Raw genomic sequence first — 20,232 nt, 5'->3', positions numbered from 1 at the left:
CAGGATACTACGAGGCCTGGATAGAGTGGACGTGGAGAGGATGTTTCCATTTGTGGGAAAAACAAGAACCAGAGGACACCATCTCAGGCTATCCTTTAAAACAGAGATGAGGGGCAGCACGGTGGCCCAGTGGTAGCACTGCAGTCTCACGGCGCCGAGGTCCCAGGTTCAATCCCAGCTCTGGGTCACTGTCCGTGTGGAGTTTGCACGTTCTCCCCGTGTTTGCGTGGGTTTTGCCCCCACAACCCAAACATGTGCAGGTTAGGTGGATTGGTCACGCTAAATTACCCATTAATTGGAAAAAATGAATTGGGTACTCTAAATTTAAAGGAAAACAGAGATGAGGAGGAATTTCCTCAGCCAAAGGGTAATGAATCTGTGGAACTCTTTGCCGCAGAAGGTTGTGAAGGCCAAATCACTGAGTGTTTTTAAGACAGAGATTGATAGGTTCTTGATTAATCAGGGGATGATGGGTTACGGGGAGAAGGCAGGAGAATGGAGACGAGAAAATATCAGCCATGATTGAATGGCGGAGCAGACTCGATGGGCCGAGTGGCCTAATATTGCTCCGATGTCTTATGGTCTTATTCAGGACAGGATGTGGCAGGACTGCAGAGCTTAGATCTGATCCGTTGGTTGTGGAATCACTTAGCTCTGTCTAATACTTGCCACTTATGCTGTTTGGCATTCAAATAGTAGTCCTGTGATGAAGCTTCACCAGATTGAAACCTTCATACCTTCCTAGACTTTTCATTAAACCGGGATTGACCCCCTGGCTTGGTGGTGATGGTAGAGTGGGAGATATGCCGGGCCATGGAAAGCTCCAGTTCAAGGTGGTCCTTGAACAGAAGTATGCCGGTCCAAATAACCCCTGTTTAACAGCAATGTTTCTTGCGCAGAAACTCTCATTTCCTCGGCCACACGGTCGCAGGTCTAGTGCAGACTGAAAAATGGATCCATAGAAGCAGGGAAGTGTGTGAAAGAGATTACCAATGCACAGAGGCCAGATGACCAGAGGCCACATCTCCCTGTCCACATAGATCCCTCTCTTAAACCATCACCATCCTCAAAATTTTGCTAAAAAAGGCCTGGGAACCACAATTAGAAGCATTATGATCCCAGACCAGACCTTAACAGTGGCTAGGATACTGGTCAGAAGCCCCAATAGTTTATTTATATTTCAGTGAGGAAAGTGACTATGGAGTGATTTCACACAAAATAGGGATACATTAAAACAAACTTTATTCCTAATACAGTATTAAAAGGTTTTTAACATCACATAAGAATATAGCTTGCAGTTTAAACAATGTTATTCAATAGTGACACAATAATCCTTAACTGCTATCTCAGATCCCAATCCACTTTTAAATACAGTTATCAATCAGGACTACCTGCTTCAGAGATGTTCTTTGAGAAAGAGGGATCTTGTGCCACTGTTTTAAAGAGAAGATCTGAATCCTGCCAGAACCATGCAGAAACTCTGGCTATTTTTTTTTCCCAGAAGCCCCTTCAGCTTGTTTCTGCGCACCTTAGAATCACAGTATCCCTACAGTGCAGAAGGCCATTCGGCCCATCGGGTCTGCACCGACCCTTCGAAGGAGCACTCTAGCTAAACCCAATCCCCGCCCTAATCCTGCAACAAACACACTAAGGGGCAATTTAGAATGGCCAATCCACCTAGCCTGCACATCTTTGAACTGTGAGGAGACCGGACCACCCGGAGGAAACCCACGCAGAGCCGGGGAGAAAGTGCAAACTCCACACAGTCACCCGAGGCCAGAATTGAACCATGGTGGCTGCCACTATGAGGCAGCAGTGTTAACCACTGGGCCACCATGCCATCCTTCTAATTACACTCTTCTGAGCTGCTCGGAAAGAAACTGCTAATCTAGCTACAGACATATATTTTAACTGAACTGAAATGCTTGACTTCTGCTCGCATCTCCAACTAATGCTCCACCAACACTGCTTTTCTGGAAAACGCCTGATACCTTGTCTCCTCCCAGTGATTACATCACCGTACAAAGCTGAAATCTAATAAGCTCCACAGGGAATCCCCTTAATCCAAACAACATTCCATTAGCCCATGCTTTTTATGTTGCTTTAATTGCACCTCTGACTCCAAAATTAGTTGTCTTTCAAACTTGGATTTCTTTTAAAAGTGTGACTGCAACAGTCACACACCAACCTAGACTTTTAACCCTTACTGCACCAAATCCCTATAGTACAACATATCTGAAATTCTTACATTCTCCGCAAAAGGAAATCAAATTGTTGGAGTGGGTGCAGAGGAGATTTAACAGAATGGTACCAAGAATGAAGTGCTTCAATTAATGTGGAGTCACTGGATTGTTTCATTAAAGATGTTTAAGGAGAGACTTAATTCAAAAACAACAACCTCGCACTTCTAAAGTAATGAAACATCCAAAGGCACTTCACAGAGCCAAGTATAGTATTGAGTCACATACAAGCATATGAATTAGGAGGAGGCGACTCAACCCTTCGAGCCTCCTCCTCCATTAAATGAGATCATTGTTGATTGGACTTGAACATTTACTCCACATTCCCACTTAACCCCGATAACCTTTCACTCCCTTGCTTATCAAGAATCTTCTACCCCCTTGCTTATCAAGAATCTATCTAGCTCTGCCTTCAGAATATTCAAAGACTCTGTTTCCACCGCCTTTTGAGGAAGAGAGCTCCAGACTCGAGACCCTCAGAGAAAAAATATAACCTCACCTCGGATTAAAATGGGAGACCCCTTATTTTTAAGCAGTCACTCATCGGCCAGAATTTACCAGTCATTCACACCGGCGGGATCCTCCAATCCCTCCAACGGTACATCCCCACCATGGGTTTCCCGGCAGCGAGGGATGCACTGAATAGGAAACGCCGCCGACAACACCAGGGGGACCAGAGGATTGGGCCGCCTCCACACCAGGAAAATCCTGCCCCTTGAACTAGATTCTAAAGAAATATTAAATTTGATAGTATATTTATGCAAGTTGTGAGGAGGACGCAATGAGGATGAAAAGGGATATAAACTAGTTGAGTTATTGAACAAGAAGTTTGCAGATGGAGTATGATGTGAGGAAGTACAAGGTTTTTCACCGAGGTTGAATAGGCAGCAGGATATTTTTGAAGAGTGTGAGACTAGTAAATGTTGGTAGTCAGAGGGTTCTGGATGTCCTTGTACATTGTTGCTAACTTTTGGTTGGTTCAATTGGCTCTGTTTTATAACCTTTGCTCTCGAGTCGCCAGGTATCTTTATGATACCGCCACGAGGTACAAGTTCAAGTAATGATCAATAACTCAACACACCAATTAGTAAGATTCAAATCAAAACACATTTATTATACACAGTAAATCGCTACTCATGCATAAACTCTACTTTCTAGGCTATTTCTATAACTAACAGGCCTATACTTAGCTTCGGACTGGCCCACCAGGTCAGGGGAACAAATAGCCTTTCGTTCAGATCCTGAGTCTACGGGATTCAAAAGCTGGTATGGACTGGTAGCTAGGAGCGCCTATCTCGGAGCGAGCGTTGACTTGAGACTTACTTTCTTGGCGGCCGCTGGACAGTTCACTCTCAGGGGTTGCTTCGCGTTGCTGAATGACCCTGTCAAGAAGGACGATTTGAACTTGGAGGCTTTACTTTATAGTCCCAGGGGCTTCCCACCCTTCGGGGCGGACCCCATACCTGGTTTCAAGTGATTGGACTTCGTTCCAATCGCTTGGTTCGATTTCTCCAATACTGGAGCTGTTCCCTGATCGTTGGGCGGTCTTTAAGTGTCCGTTAACCTCTTGTGTTGGCTCCTGCTGGCGCTGAGGAGTCTGGCTTGGCCTTGTTTACCTTAAGATGTTTTGATTGTTCCCGGGGATCGCTCATTACTCTGTAGATGGCTGTTACATTACTATGCAGATGGCTGCCTGTATCGATGCTTTCTGGGTTTCTGCAGAGTCTAATACACAGTAAACTTGCACCTGCTAGTTTTTGCCTGTGTTGGCTGAATTTCCCTTCAGCCTTTGCGGTTCTCCATTTTAAGTCGGGAAGTGGCCTACTCGGGTGGCTACAACATGAATCACAAAACTTTAGCCTGCAGGTACAGCAAGTAATTAGGAAGGTAAATGGAATGCTGGCCGTTATTGCAAGGCGGTTGGAGTTTAAGCGGAAGGAATTGTAGGGCTTTGGCAAGACCACACCTGGCGAGATGTGTACAGTCTGGTTTCCTTACTAAGAAAGGATATATTTGTCTTAGAAGGGGTGCAAAGATTTCCGGGAGGAGAGGTTGTTCCTGGAGGAGAGATTATTTAGAAAGAGCTTATATTTTCTGGAGTCAAGAGGTGATCTAATTGAAATGCAAAAGAATTCTCAAGGGGCTTGGCAAGGTAGTAGCTGAGGAGCGTTTCTTCCTGGCTAGGGAATGTACAACTTAGGGTCATAGTATTCAACAACAACTTGGAACTGACTGAAATGTTATTCCCTGACCTGGCACCTCTGACTCAATCCTGTGAAAACAGTCTTGGAGGGGGGGATAAACAATATTGCCACTGGAAAAATAACAATATTTCAGACGGTGGAAGATGGTTTAGCCACCAAAACACTTGGTCTGGACCACATTCACACCCATCAACCTCTCATCAACACTGGACAAAAAATAAAAACTAGGGTCAACCTAGTCCAGTACTACACCAGAACGTCATGGGGAGCACAGTCACAACACTTCACAATGTAATAGCGATCCTACTCTCATTTGCTGCAAGATACTGTTCTGCCTCATCGTCTTACAGCTGCCAAACAAAGATTGTGGAGCTGCAGCTAAACATCCCCAGGAGTGTCAGGGAACACTCAAGTCCACTCTAATTAAGTGATTCCTGGTGTTGTCCCATACTACCCAAACTTCCATTCGCTGTGACGCTTTATGTTCTGCGAGATTGGAAAAGTCATGAGCAACACAGAACACCTCCCCCCATGACTTGAAACCTCCCTGCTCTTATGTTCTATGCCTCAACTAAGAAATGCAAGTATCCCATATGCCACCTTACCTCTCTGTCCTGCCGCCTTCAGGGATCTATGGACATGCGTCCCAAAGTCTCTCTGGTCTTCCATACTTCCCAGCGTACTACTGTTCATTGTGTATTCCCTTGCCTGGTTAGTCCACCCAAAATGCATCACCTCACACTTTTCAGGGTTAACTTTCATTTGCCATTATTCTGCCCATCTGACCAGCCCATCTATAATCACCCTATAATCTAAGGCTTTCCTCCTGGCTATTTACCACTACATCAATTATCGGGTCATCTGTGAACTTAATGATCATGCCTCAGACTTTTACGTCTTGGTCATTAGGTGTACACTACAAACAGCAAGGGGCCCAGCACCGATCCCTGCGGAACACAACTGGACACAGGCTTCCAGTCACAAAAACAACTTTTGACCATCACCCTCTGTCTCCTGCCACTAAACCACTTTTGTATCTAATTTGCCAAATTACCCTGGATCCCATAGGCTCTTACTTTCTTGATCAGTGTCCCATGCGGGACCTTGTCAAAAGTCTTACTGAAGTCCATGTAGACAATATCAACCGCACTGCCGTTGTCTACATACCTAGTCACCTCCTCGAAAAATTCAATCAAATTTGTTAAATATGATCTCCTCCTGACAAAGCTATGCTGACTCTCCTCGATTAATCCTTGCCTCGCCAAGTGAAGATTAATTCTGTCCCTCAGAATTCCTTCCAATAATTTCCCTCCCATTGAAGTTAGGCTGCCCTGTAATTACCTGGTTTATCAACACTCCCCTTCTTGAATAATGGTATCACATTAGCTGTCCTCCAGTCCTCTGGCACTTCTCCTGCGGCCAGAGAGGATTTGAAAATTAAATTCAGGAGGTCGTTGAATGGATAGTAATACTAGACATTCCATTACAAATGTTTCACTATACAAGAGCAGTAATACAAGAGCAGTAACACTGGGGGTTGGGGGGGGGGGGCGAAGGATAAGAGTGGAATTGAAGGAGATCCGTCATGATCTTATTCAATGGAATTGCAGGCTGTATGGCCTATTCTTGCTCGTAATTTATTTTGGTTTTACAGCCTTGAATCTCAGCATTTTACAAAGCACTTTACAGCAAATGAAACAGCTTTGATATCTCGTCACTGTTGTAATGTAGAAAACACAGCAGCCAAGGTCCACACAGCAAGCTCCCACAAAAACAGCAATGTGATAATGACCAGACAATCAGATAGCAATTCATGGGCATGTAGTGATTATTTGTGCAGTTTATGATGTTTGTAATCTGTCCCTTTTCTAGGGCTAAATGCACAAGGAACTGACATGACATATAAACATGACCAAACACATGCACATTTCCGCAGCTTAGCGTGCAACTTCCCCAGGAATACAGATAAGGAGGATCTACCTATCTTATAGTCATGATTAATTCATGGTACGTGATCACCACCCAGCTCCATTGTTGCCAAGCAATAGCTTCCTGACGTCCGCAGAGACAAACCTCTTCCATCAAAAGTGACGTTGAATTACCTATTTCCCACTAGATTAGAAGTTTCAAATCATCTGCTCACTGTACCATTGAAGAAAGTCATTAGAACATGAGCAATATGGGCAGGAGTAGACTGCCAGGCTAAGCCTGCTCCACCATTCAACGTGATCATGGCTAACATTCTGCGTCAACTCCACTTTTCTCCTTACTCTTGATTAATAAAGGGATCAGGGGATATGGGGAGAAGGCAGGAGAATGGGGATGAGAAAAACATTAGCCATGATTGAATGATGGAGCAGACCCGATGGGCCGAGTGGCCTAATTCTGCTATGTCTTATGGTCTCCCCATATCCCTCAATTCCCCGAGAGTCCAAAAATGTATCTATCTTAGCCTTGAATATATTTAATGACAGAGCATCTACAACTCTCTCGGATAGAGAATTCTAAAAATTCACAACCCTTTGAGTGAAGAAAATTCTCATCTCAGTCCAAAATGATTGGTCTGTTTACCCTGAAACTTTGCCCCCCCGGCTCTAGATTGCCCAGCAGAGGAACACCATCTCAGTGTCTACCCGGCCAAGAGCCTTCAGAATTGTGTATGTTTCAAAGAGATCACCTCTCATTTAACAGTACTCTGGGTGTACTGACACCAGATGGATTGTAGTGGTTCAAGAGGTGGCTCACCACCACCTTCTCAAGGGCAATTATGGATGGGCAAAAAAAAAAAATAACTGGGCTTTCCAACAACACCAACCTCTTGTGAAACAATAAAAAAAATCTTCTAAGCTCCAATGAATATTTATTCAGCCTCTCATCATAGGACAGCCCTGAGCAGCCCTGACATCTCGCGAACAAATCTAGTGAAAATTTCCTGTTGAGTGTATCCTTTTGTCTAATAAGCTGGCCAAAAATGCAGTTGTGATCTCACCAAATATTTGGATTTTCTATTCTTACTTCCAAAGTGAATAATCTTACACACCCCCAAACTATATCCCAACTTCCATCTCGTTGCCCAAATGCCGAACCTGTCGAGATCCCTTTGCAGTCTTGTGGTGTCCTTCTTACAGCTTGCGTCTCACATCATCCGCAAACCTGGTCTCTTCTAAATCGTTAATATAAATGGTAAATAGCAGAGGCCCCAGAGGTGATCCTCACTGCACTCCGCTACTTACAATCTGCCAACATGAAAATGCCCAGTTTATCCCTACTGTTTCCTTCCTATCTGTGAATCAAGCCTCTATCCATATAACCGCAAACTCTAAAAGCCCTTATATAATAAAAGCAAGGCACTGCTGATGCTGGAGATCTGAAGAAAGAGCAGAAAATGCTAAAAAAAACGCAACAGGTCTGGCAGAACCTGTGAAGAGAGAGAGAGAAACAGAATTAACCTAGAGTCCAATATGGCTCAAAACAGTGTATGTTTTCAAGAAACACTTAGGTTGAAGGGGATCAAAGGATATGGGGGGAGGAGGGGGAAAGCAGGATCAGGCTATTGAATTGGATGATCAGCCATGATCACAATGAATTACGGAGCAGGCTCAAAAGGCCAAATAGCGTCCTCCTGCTCCTATTTGCTGTTTCTGTGACTCTCCTTCTGAATTGGATGGGGGTCGTGTGTATGCATGCGCATGTGTGAGTGTCGGGTGGAACCAAAGGGAAGGGATAGTCAGGGGTAAGTCGGTGGTTAGTGGGTGGGGGGAGGGGGGGTTTATTAATTATCAATGAAACAAAGCATTGGTCCACTCTATCTGATATCAAAACCATGACAAAATACCACACTAGCAGTTGGAGGAAACAGAATCAAAATGGTGGACCGAGTTCATGGCCTGAAGTTGTTCAACTAGATGTTCAGTCTAAAGGGTGTAAAGTGCTATAGTTGCAGCTTGTGTTAGGCTTCACTGGAAAACCACAGCAGGTGGAGGACAGAACATGAGCGTGAGACGGTGAATTGTAATGGCACGTGACCCAATGGATGAGGCCACACTTGCGGACTTGTTCTGCAAAGCAGTCACCTGGCATGTGTTTGGTCTCCGCAATGTAGAGACCACCAAATTGTGGGCAGCGCATACAGTAGGCTAAATGGATAATAGCACAAGTAAATTGTTGCTTCACCTGGAAGGAGTGTTTGGGGCATTGCACAGAGAGAGGAGGAGCAGACGCAGGTGTTATGCCTCCTGTGATTGCAGAGGATGGTGACGAGGTGTTGGTGGCGATGGAGGTGCAGACCAGGGTGCCGTGGAGGGAGCAGTCCTTTCAGAATGCTGACAGGGGAGGGGGAAGATATGTTTGGTGGTAGTGCCATGCTGGAGGTGTCAGGAAGGGCAAAAAACAGAGACTGGTAAGGTTATAAGCGAGTAAAAGGGAAGTCTTATCATGGCTTTGAGAGGGAAGGGGTGGAGAGCATTATTGCAGGAAGTTAGTCGGACACAGCTGAGGGTCCTGTCAACCAGTGTGGGGTGGGTCGAGGGGGTAGGGTTGGAATCCTTGATTGAGGAAAAAGGAAAACATGTCGGAAGTGCCATTGTGGAAGATAGAATTAGAATTATCAAAAACAGATAAGGATAAACTTGGAGAATGAAATGGAGTCCATACAAGAAGTATAGTTGGGGTATCTGTGGGAGTCAGTGGGCTTGTAATGGATATTAGTAGACAATCTATCCCCAAAGGTTTAAGCAGGGTACAATGTGGGAGACTAGCCAGCAGTGTGTTGGAATAGCCATGTCTCGAGGTTATGATGGCATGAATGAGGGTTTCAACACGAGATGAGCGACGTTACGAGGTAGAAATAGGAAGTCTGCCTGATGGTACGAAGAGTAAGATGCTCATCTCAGGGTCAACTGCTGCACCAGGGTCATGATCAGATTGGTTTAAACCGTTGCCACGAAGAAGAATGGAGTCGGTAATTACGGAACAGAGTTTGGAGCAGAGATAGAAAATAATGACGTCAGTCTTCCCAATATTTAATTGGAGGAAATTTCTGTTCATCCAGTACTGGATGTTTGGATAAGTAGTATAGTAATTGAGCAGCAGTAGATGAGTGAAGGGCGACATGGTGGCACAGTGGTTAGCACTGCTACCTCACTGCGCCTAGGACCAGAGTTCAATTCCAACCTTGGGTGTGTGTGGAATTTGCACTTTCTCTCCGTTTCTGTGTGCATTTCCTCCCACAATATAAAAATGTGGAGCTTAGGTGGGTTGGCCATGCAAAATTGCACCTTAGTATCTAATGGTTAGGTGGGATTGCAGGGGGGATTGGGCCTAGATAGGGTGCTCTATCAAAGGGTCAGTACAAACTCAATGGGCCGTATGGCCTCCTTCTGCACTGCAGGATTATATGCTTCTAAGAAAGGTGGTGGCGAGGTAGAGTTGGGTGTTGACCAGTGTTTATATGAAAACTAATGATATGCCTTCAGCTGCTGGTGAGGGGCAGGCAGCATGTATATGAGGAAGAGAGGCCAGGAGGTAAATCTGTCAAAGATAATTTCCCTTTTGCAAACCTTTGGTGACTTGTCTAACCATACAATGATTTCCAAGTACATTGTTAAGACTTACTTCAAAACCAAATTGCCGTATTTTCCTGACGCCTGATGTCAGACTAATGCGCAGCTGAACAGGTTTGATTCCCATTCCACACCGCTAGATCAACCAGCTCCATTAAATACTACTATTGTCCCTGGCAACCAAGAGTCAAGATTCATAGAATCTTACAGCAATGTAGGTGGCCATTCAGCGCGTTGTGCCTGTCCCAGCCATCCAATTAGAACCCTGCCCCACCCCCAACGTTTTTTCCAAATATTTAACTAATCCTCATTTGAAAGTTACCGTGGAATAATGATCCACAACTTTTCCAGGCAGTTCACTGTAAGTTGCAATGGCTCAATGCATAAAATAATTTCTTCATGTCCTTTTACTCTACCAAAATCCTTCATCATGGCATAGTGGCACAGTAGTTAGCACTGATGCCTCACAGCGCCAGGGACTCGGGTTCAATTCCGACTTTGATCTGTGTGGAGTTTGCACTTTTTCTCCGTGTCTGCATGGGTTTCCTCCGGGTGCTCCGGTTTCTTCCCACAGTCCAAAGATGTGGAGGTTAGGTGAATTGGCCATGATCAATATGCAGGGTTAGGGTAGGGAAATGTACATTGGTAGAGTGTTCTTTTCGAAGGTTGGTGCAACTCAATGGACCGAATGGCCACCTTCTGCACTGTAGGGATTCTATGGATTCTCTGCTCCAAAGATAATGCAGCCTCCCCAATCTCTCCACATAACTGAGGTCCCTCATCACTATAATGATTCGAGTAAATCTCCGCCTCACCCTCACTGAGGTCTTGACATTGTTGACGAGATGGGGAAAAAAATAATCAGACCGGGTTTCCCATTCCTGCATCCTACCTGGAAATGCATCCTGGAAGTAAGGGCCTGTTGCTATCAGCTGCGAGCTGAATCAAACTTGGCTGCACTGATGAGACTGCCAATACCTATTTCCGACAACATGACCGACGGTGAATTCGGAGGGTGATGATAATAGTTCACAACGATTAACAACATGGAAACAGGGCCCAATTGTTAATTTACATTTGAGCAATAATCCACATCTCATAATCACAACAGCCTAGTCACACATCCCTTTGTCCCATTTTTCTTTCAACCACCGGTTACCAAATGTTGACAAATCACAAATCCAGTGGTGATTGTCACAGTATCCCTATCCTTTGTGGAAAAACATGCTTCTGTTCTCTCCTAAATTTCTTCCATTTAATTTTATCTATTAGGGGCATGTTTAGCACAGGGCTAACGAGCTGGCTTTCAAAGCAGACCAAGGCAGGCCAGCAGCACAGTTCAATTCCCATACCAGCCTCCCTGAACAGATGCCGTAATACGGCAACCAGGGGCTTTTCACAGTAACTTCATTTGAAGCCTGCTTGTGACAATAAGCGATTTTTATTTCATTTCATTTCATTTTAATGCCATCAGGGAGAAGTGGAGGAGAAGAAGGGGTGCAATTAGTCAAAAGTGGATTTACAGCTCTTGGGAGCCTGTGCTAGTTTCATTTGCAGCCCCCCCCCCACCACACACACACACACCCTAACCTGGGATCTAAAGGCTGAAGCGCATCCCTCACATACACTCTCCCTTCCTCCCCCACCCCTTGAACACACTAACCTTGCCCCCACACATGCTCTCCCTCCCCCCCACAACCCTTGCACTCGTTCTCCCTCCCCTCTCCCCCACCCCTTGAACACACTCTCCCTCTCCCCCCCCTCCCTTGCACAGCAGGGATCTGAGGAATGTGGAGGAACAGACAGATCTCTGAAGGTTGCCACGCAAGTGGATAGAGCCGTGAAGGCCGCCTATAGTGTGTTAACGTTTATTAACAGGGGGCTTGAGTTTAAGAGCCACGCGCGGGGTTATGCTGCAACTGTACATGACCCTCGTGAGACCACATTTGGAGTATTGTGTGCAGTTCAGGTCACCTCAGTATAGGAAGGACGTGGAAGCATTGGAAAGGGTGCAAAGGAGATTTACCAGGATGCTGCCTGGATTGGAGGATAGGTCTTATGAGGAAAGGTTGAGGGAGCTAGGGCTTGTCTCTTTGGAGCGGAGGAGGATGAGAGGCGACTTAATAGAGGTTTATAAATGATGAGGGGGATAGATAGAGTGGACGTTCAGAGACAATTTCCTCGGGTGGATGTAGCTGTTACAAGGGGGCATAACTATAAGATTCAGGGTGGGAGATATAGGAGGGATGTCCGAGGTAGGTTCTTTACTCAGAGAGTGGTTAGGGTGTGGAATGGACTGCCTGTTGTGATAGTGGAGTCAGGCACTTTAGGAACTTTCAAGTGGTTATTGGATAGGCACATGGTGCACACCAAAATGACAGGGAGTGGGATAGCTTGATCTTGGGTCCGGACAATGCTCGGCACAACATCGAGGGTCGAAGGGCCTGTTCTGTTCTGTGCTGTTCTATGTTCTATAAGACGTAGGAGCAGAAGGAGGCCATTCAACCCATTAGTCAGCTCCATCATTCAATGAAATCATGATTGATCTGATGTGATAATCCTCAACTCCGCCTTCCAGTCTTAACCCCATAACGCTTGTTAGCACTGTTGTCTCACGGCACCGAGGCCCCAAGTTCGATCCCGGCTCTGGGTCACTGTCCGTGTGGAGTTTGTACATTCTCCCTGTGTTTGCATGGGTTTCGCCCCCACAACCCAAAGATGTGCAGGGTAGGTGGACTGGCCACGCTAAATTGCCCCTTAATGGAAAAAATGAATTGGTACTCTAAATTTTTTTTTAAAAAATTTTTTTCAACCCTAGAACGCTTGATTCTCTTACTGATTAAAAATCTGTCTATCTCAGTCTTGAACATACTTAACAACCCAGCCTCCACAGCCCTCTGCTGTAAAGAATTTCATAGATTCACTACCCTACGTTCAAGGCTCAGATAAGTAGATTTTCTTCCTTAGGGCTAGTGTGTGAACGCCTGCTGCAGTAGCATTTTTAAAAATCCTGGTTTACAAGACAGCTAGGCTTTTTGGGAGCCAGAGCTGCAATTAAAGTATCGCAAATGTTTGGACAAAAGGATTTTTGTTTATATTACGAGGGTTCCCTGCAGAGTAGTTAATTAGAGACTTTTTTTTAAGCTTATCAAGAGGATGTATTAAATGGGAGGAGCCAGGGGTTGAGGTTAAGTTTTAGGTTTGTGGCTGGAAGGTAAACTGAGGTTTCTGAAGAAACAGTCAGAGATTCTGCATTGCTCAGGTTTATCTTTTCAAACAATAAGAATTAGCAAGTGCTAATTGTATTTTTTTAAATTTTAAATTTAGAGTACCCAATTATTTTTTCCAATTAAGGGGCAATTTAACGTGGCCAATCCACCTATCCTGCACATCTTTGGGTTGTGGGGGTGAAACCCACGTAGACACGGGGAGAATGTGCAAACTCCTCATGGACAGTGATCCAGGGCCGGGATTCGAACACAGGTCCTCAGCGCCGTAGGCAGCAATGCTAACCACTGCGCCACCGTGCTGCCTCCTAATTGTATTTAAAAATGGATTGGGATCCGTGATGGTTTTGTTCGTTGAGTGGAAATAAAGATAACAGTTAAGGGTTATTATGTCACTATTGAATAGCGCTTTTTAAGGGCTAATTGTAAGCTATTTTCTTGTGCGACGTCAAATATATTTTAATACTTTGCTAGTGATGAAGTTTGTTTTGAAGTACCATATCCCTATTTTACGTGAAGTCATTCCTGGAGCGAGGGATCTTTCCTCACAGTCGTACCAAATTAAAATAAAATATTGGGGTTTGTCCCGTTTCCTACCCACTGTTGGGGTCTGGTCTGGGATCATAATAAAATTGGGAGCTCCTCCATTTAAAAGTATAATTCTTTGTTTATCTTGGGATTATTGAACTTAAAGACAGCAACTTCGTGAGAAAGGGGTGCTTTCTTTCAGGTGGTACACTTTAAATAGGGAGTGACTGGAAATGGCTCTTACAGTTACAAAAACTTTCTTTGGTGTGGAAGAGGTCACTCAGGCTCGTTTATAAAGCATGACTTTTGGCGGGCAAGCTGCAGTTAACTTTATCTGAAGGGATGATCTGAAGGGATGATGAAAATGGAGATAATACAAACAATAGCTCAGCATTTACATTTTCCAGAGACACAGCTTCAATCACCAGAAATAGCTAGATTTTAATTACAAATGAAACAATTAGAGATGCAGGAAAAAAAATGAGAGAGTGGCAATGGCAGAGGAAAAGGAAAGAGGGTTTTTCCCCGAAAAGGCTACAGAAAAGATGAAGCTTGGAGGTAGAAATGGAAAGATTGGCAAGGGAAGTAAAGGATAAGGAAAAAGAGAGAGAGTTTGAACTTTGGAAACTGAACTGCAAAGAGATCAGCGGAAAATATTGGCGTGAAAAACAGAAGCCGGAGAAAGTCTAGAGGAAGAAGAAACACCTCCGAGTCAAAGGTCGAGTAGGGATATATTCAAATGTATTCAAGCACTGCCAAGATTTGATGAGAAGGATGTGTAAGCATTTTTTACTTCATTTGAGAGAGAGTGGCTAAGCAATTGAATTAGCCAAAGAATATGTGGGTAGTGTTGGTTCAAACAAAGTTGGTAGGTAGAGCTAGTGAAGTGTTTGCATCACTATCAGAGGAAGATTCTAGGGATATGATACGATGAGAAAAACCATGTTAAGTGCACATGAACTAGTGCCAGAACCCTACAGTCAGCGGCCCCTCAAGACTCCCCTCCGACGGCCCAACACCCCCTCAGTACTACCCTTCCGATGGCCCAATGCCACCCTAGAATCCTGCCACTCCGATGGCCCAACGCCCCCTCGATACTGCCCCTCCGACGGCCCATGCCCTCAGTACTGCCCCTCCGACGGCTCCCCCCCAAAATACAGCCCCTCCAACAGTCCGACGTCCCCTCAGTACTGCCCCTCCAATGGCACGGCACCCCCTCAGTACCACCCCTCCGATGGCATGGCACCCCCTCAGTCCTGCCCCTCTCATGGCATGACGCCTCCTCAGACCTGCCCCTCCGACAGCACAGCACCCCCTCAGTCCTGCCCCTCTGACCACGCAGCACCCCCTCAGTACTGCCCCTCCGACAGCACAGCACCCCCCTCAGTCCTGCCCCTCTAACCTCACAGCACCCCCTCAGTATGGCCCCTCCCACAACACAGTGCCCCCCCCCCCCCCAGTACTGCCCTTCTCAACAGCACAGCACCCCCGCTGTACTGCCCCTCCCAACAGCGCAGCACTCTCTCAGTACGGTCCCTCCCACAGCACAACGCCCCCTCAGTACTGCCCCTCCCAACAGTGCCACCCCCTCAGTACGGCCCCTCCGACAGTGCTGCGCCCTTCCTCCATACTGCACTGGGTGTGTCAGTCTAGATTTTGTGCTCAGCTCTCTAAGAAAGGAACTTTAACCCATGACCATCTGACATGGAAATGAGAGCCCTACCCACTGATTTATGGCTAACATCTGTATAATAGAACAAATAAACAATACATTTGTCTATTTAAGCAGAATTTTGGCATTTATAGCCTGTGGTAGTAGTTCTTCTGAACCTGGGTGACTGAAAATCCTACAGTATTCAGCACAGACAGAATGTTCTCAACTACAATTAGAACCTTTCCTCTCCCCACCCGGCACAAACACCAGCTTTTAAAACAAAGGTGAGGCAGGAATCTTCATGAACACAAGGATTTAAATCTGTGATTGGGACTGATCTCCTTCCAAAACAAATATCCGAGATTAAGGATAATTGAACTGTGCATCAGTAAGGACGCCATTCAGTCCATCATTCTGTACCGGCTCTTTGAACTGCTATCCAATTGGTTTCCCCACTCCCTGCTCTTCCGCCTTGGTTTGCCAGCATTACCCTCCTAAGTATTTCTCCAATTCCTTTTTAGAAGTTACTATTCAATCGACTCCCACTGCCTTTTCCGGCCACGTATTCCAAATGAAAAGAAAATTCCAGCCCCATCCCGCTGACAGCGAACCCCTGTGTGGGTTTCCTGGTGTGGGGGGGGGGATGTTGCATCGAATGGGAAACGCAGTTTCTGATCCCGCCGCTGGCCAATGGTGGGATGCCTCTGCCACCATGAGGAACGTCGAGGTGGTGAGGAAAATCCCACCACTTGTGCTTATTTTCCAATTACCTTAAATCTGTCTCCTTCGGGCACTGACCTACTACTATGAAAAGTTTCTCCTAATCTACTCTTTCAAAATCCTTCAATCTAAAGGCCTCTTTCAATCTCCTGTTAACCTCCGCTCGAAACATCTCCACACAACTCGGAGTCTTACATCCATTCTCTTAAATCTCTACTGAACCTTCTCTGTGGCCTTAACATCATTCCGCAACTGTGCTGCCCAGAACTGAGCCCATTACTCCAGCTGAGGAGAAGGAGGTCTTGTAGCTCAATAGGTTGCACCCGTCTCTGAACCAGTAGCTCTGGGTTCACACCCCACTCCACGATCTGTTGGCCACAGAAGTAGGAAACACAACATGGCCAAACAGGTTGATATTCAGTCCGTGAATCCGTCCAACACACATGTGGTAGGCGGTAAAAGTGGGAGTGATCAGCCATACTTGATGCAAAGTCCTCCGCTCGTGCTCTAACCACTTGTCTCTCTCTGAAACAGGAGATGGCGATAGCTAATTACAGATGGACCCCAGTTGAGGTCTATCCAAAGGTTGAGCATAACTTACTGCTGCTGTTGTGCTTCTCTCACTAGCGGCAGTTGCAAACTCACAGCACAACTGCGTTGCAATGTGTTGCGTTTTGGGCCAACACAAAGTAGCTTGGAGTCCCCATCAACGTGCCAGTCAGCTCCAGTTAAAGAGCTGATACAATCGACCAAATCCCTCTGCCTTCCCATCTCTATGAATTCAGTAGTGTCAAGTCCTGAGCTCAAGGGAACTCACTCAAGGGTATTAATAATTAAAGGACAGAGAACCTAGGCAGGTTAGTATTACATCAAGTATACATGACAGAAACAAGCCATTCAGCACAAACATGGCAGAGTTTGTGCAATACACATGCTTCCTCCCACCCTTCCTCACCTCACCCCATCAGATCAGCCCTGATCTAATGGTGGGCTGGGCTTGAGGGGCTGGATGGCCTCTTCCTGTTCCCTAGAATCACGTGTTGTATATTCCCCACCCCAAAAACAACAGATAACCAATATATTGCTGCAGGGTTGTTTTAAAACACAATAACTCCACGATGAATGCACTCTGTAACTAAATGGCAAGACTTCCCTGCAACCAAGTCTTTTTTTTTTAAAAACTGCCTGCATACCTGCCCCTATTTAACCGCAGATTGTAACCATCTGATCAAAAACACTAGGGCTGCAACAAACTCGAGAACGTGCAGAGAAAAGCTTCGAATCCAACCGCAGGAGAACATCAATTACCAACCCAAATGAGTGTTAGCCGGAAAACATTCCACAAGACGGCTGACTACACCCAGCCTGCTAGACCTCAACTGTGAACTGTACAAAACAAAAATCCACTTTTAGGGCTCAAAATCCTGCACTTCGTGAGGGATTGAATTACATTGCACCGTCTAAAAGTGTTTAATTCCAGCATCAAAGCGATACAAATTTGAACTATTTTATCAGTTGAACTTTTAGCAAAGTTTGCAGAACTTTTTGCAAACTTTTTTGCTGAAGCAAACTGGTGACGTTTTCGTCCTCGGGGACGTTAATTAATAATTTAAAACTAAGCACAAGCTATTAAAAACACTTACCCTCTTTGGCCTTTTTCCTTCGGGCTAACGTTCCTCCTAGTTTGCCCAGGAAGGAGTCCTCTTTTCTGGAGCCGGGGGATTTCGGGATGGGTGATTTGGGAGTCGATGGGGATTTCTGGGGTGAACTGGCCATTGTCTGAATCCTTATGCGGCTCCGGATCAGGCAGAATATGGGGAAAGGCTCTTCCTTTTGCAGACGGATGTACACACTACACCTTTAGCTGGAAAAAAAACGGTGGACGGAAACGGAATTCCCTGCGAGTCCCGAATTCCAGTGTTATGAGGCAGTGAGAATGAAACACACCGCCCCAAGGCTGGGACTCGTGTCCGTCTGTCTCTCTCTACTACCACTCCCACTGAACCTCTGCTCCAAGAGTAACCCATAGAAATGCAGCCTCTGTTGAGAACAGTCCTAAACAAAGAATAAATAAATATATAATCGCATTGTCTCCATTTCCAGAATTATAATTTGGTCTATTAACCCCCCCCCCCCCCCCCAACAAAGGTTATTAAAAGTGTGTACTTCATCACAAACTACATCACGAGAGCAGTGCCTAATTTGGTATTTTTGTTCAGAGGTAACAGCCATCAAAGAGTCAGATTGAAATCAAAGGTGATGGGAGTTGTCGTTGGCAACGATTGAGTGTTTGGCAAGCTAGTCGTTTTAGGAAGTTGCAGTGTAGTTGCAGAATGATAACTTTCATTGACCTGAGGCCAATATATATATATATATATACACCGCCCGCCAAAAATACAACATCACTGAACACATCTTTTCGAGCCATTCATCGTACTGTTTTTTGGGGATCCTGCTGTGCCCAATTTGGCTGCTGCTTTTCCTGCACAGTGATCATACTTCATTGGCTGTAAAGCATTTTTGAAGAGATATTTGCATTCCTGTTGCATGTTTCACAACCTGGGCATGTCGCAAACTGTATTACAGCCAATTAAATACTTCTGAAGTGTAGTCACTGTCGCAATGCAGGAAATGTGGCAGTCAATTTGCACACAGTGAACTCCCACAACAGCACAACATGGCAGATGGAATATAATAAGACTAAGTGCGAAGTTATCCACTTTGGTGAAAAAAAACAGAAAGGCAGAGTATTTTTTAAAGGATGAGGTATTGGGAAGTGTTGATGTCCAAAGGGATCTGGGTGTCCTTGTTAACAAGTCAGTAAAAGCTAGCCAGCAATTAGGAAGGCAAATGGTGGGCTGGATTCTTGCGCCAATAAGTTCTTGCAGCAAGCCATTTCTTTCTGCGTGTGTATGTGTGTGACATCGACAGGGGGGGGGGAGGGAAAGAGATGCAAGTTAGTTATTGATATAAAGATGATTTTGTAAGTGAGGGAAGGTTAGTTAAAGAGTATACGTTTCTCCCAGTTGTTACAGTCTGTCTCTTTGGTTGCTCTCAGCTCTTTCTCAGGCCTGGCAGCCAATAAAGGTCCCTGTTGTAGTGGCAGCTTCTCACCCTTGTTCAAATAGCAGATGGAGGGAGTGTGAGAGAGGGAGAAGGAGCGGGAGAGAGTGGGCCAGCAGTAGCAACTTAATTTTCAATCCTCCTGACTGTCACTTGCACACCAACAACCAGCAACAGAACAGCAAGCAATAACATTTAAGACAGGCAAACACTTTCACACAATGCTACTCCAAGCAAGGATGGTGAGAAGAGCACACTCATTAAAGAGAGAGAGAGAGAGGCTCTGAAAGGGTTGTGGACAGACGGGACCCCGCTGTTTGGCCATAGTTAAATGTTGGGAAGAGAAGGAGTAAGGGGATTGCACCCCAATAATTTGGAGAGAGAGAGAGGCCTAGTCCTTTAAACCTCGCTTTCCCATCTCTTTCCATGTAATGGTGGAGTGAAAAGAATTGGCTCGAGGCTCAGACTGTGCTTTCTGGTTTTGGTTTTCACTCGTGAAGAAACAAACAAGAAAATAAATGAGGGGGAAAGGGAGGGGGAAAGTGGATTAGACAGAGAACTGTGTGCAATGGCAAAGGACCAGCTGCTGCCTTCAGTACAGGAAAGTCTCTCGATGAGAGAGGAAAACCCAATTTACACCCAAATTTTGGGATGGCTGGAACCTATCTAATTCAGGCCCATTATGAAGTATGTTCACCGTTCATGATTTTTTTTGGGGGAATGATTTTTATTACATTTTTAACATTTTATACAGAAGTTATAAAAGACATAAACACCTTTTACAAAACACCCACAGCAACCCCACTCCCCCCACCCCTTCACCAAACCAACAAAACTAACCCCTTCCCCACCATCCCTCCCCAACTCTCCCAACAGCTAACAGTGGCCAATCTCAAAAGTATAATATAAATGGCCGCCATCTTCGATAGAAACCCTCAATTGAACCCCTCACAGTGTATTTGACCTTCACGAGGTGCAGAAACTCCATCAAGTCCCCTAGCCATGCCAAAGCACTCTGTCGTGTTGGGTGTTCTG

At 45.4% G+C, this 20,232-nt stretch overlaps 1 protein-coding gene across 2 annotated transcripts in view; it reads right to left on the bottom strand.

Annotated features, from left to right (window-relative positions):
- LOC140384458 (alpha-parvin) overlaps positions 1–18,113 on the bottom strand; it is a 137,622-nt gene extending 119,509 nt beyond the window's left edge. Inside the window, exon 1 of one of the 2 annotated variants that reach the window (XM_072466176.1) lies at positions 17,778–18,113. In XM_072466176.1, coding sequence (XP_072322277.1) covers positions 17,778–17,910 — 133 coding nt within the window. In that variant the 5' untranslated portion in view covers positions 17,911–18,113. The remainder of the gene's footprint in view (positions 1–17,777) is intronic. The other variant, XM_072466175.1, reaches the window with a different exon arrangement.
- Positions 18,114–20,232: the final 2,119 nt, after the last annotated feature.

The sequence above is a fragment of the Scyliorhinus torazame genome, chromosome 10 (assembly GCF_047496885.1).
Source record: "Scyliorhinus torazame isolate Kashiwa2021f chromosome 10, sScyTor2.1, whole genome shotgun sequence".
Taxonomy (NCBI): domain Eukaryota; kingdom Metazoa; phylum Chordata; class Chondrichthyes; order Carcharhiniformes; family Scyliorhinidae; genus Scyliorhinus; species Scyliorhinus torazame.
Note: the sequence above shows the minus strand (reverse complement) of the source record. Positions and strands in the feature narration are given on the sequence as shown.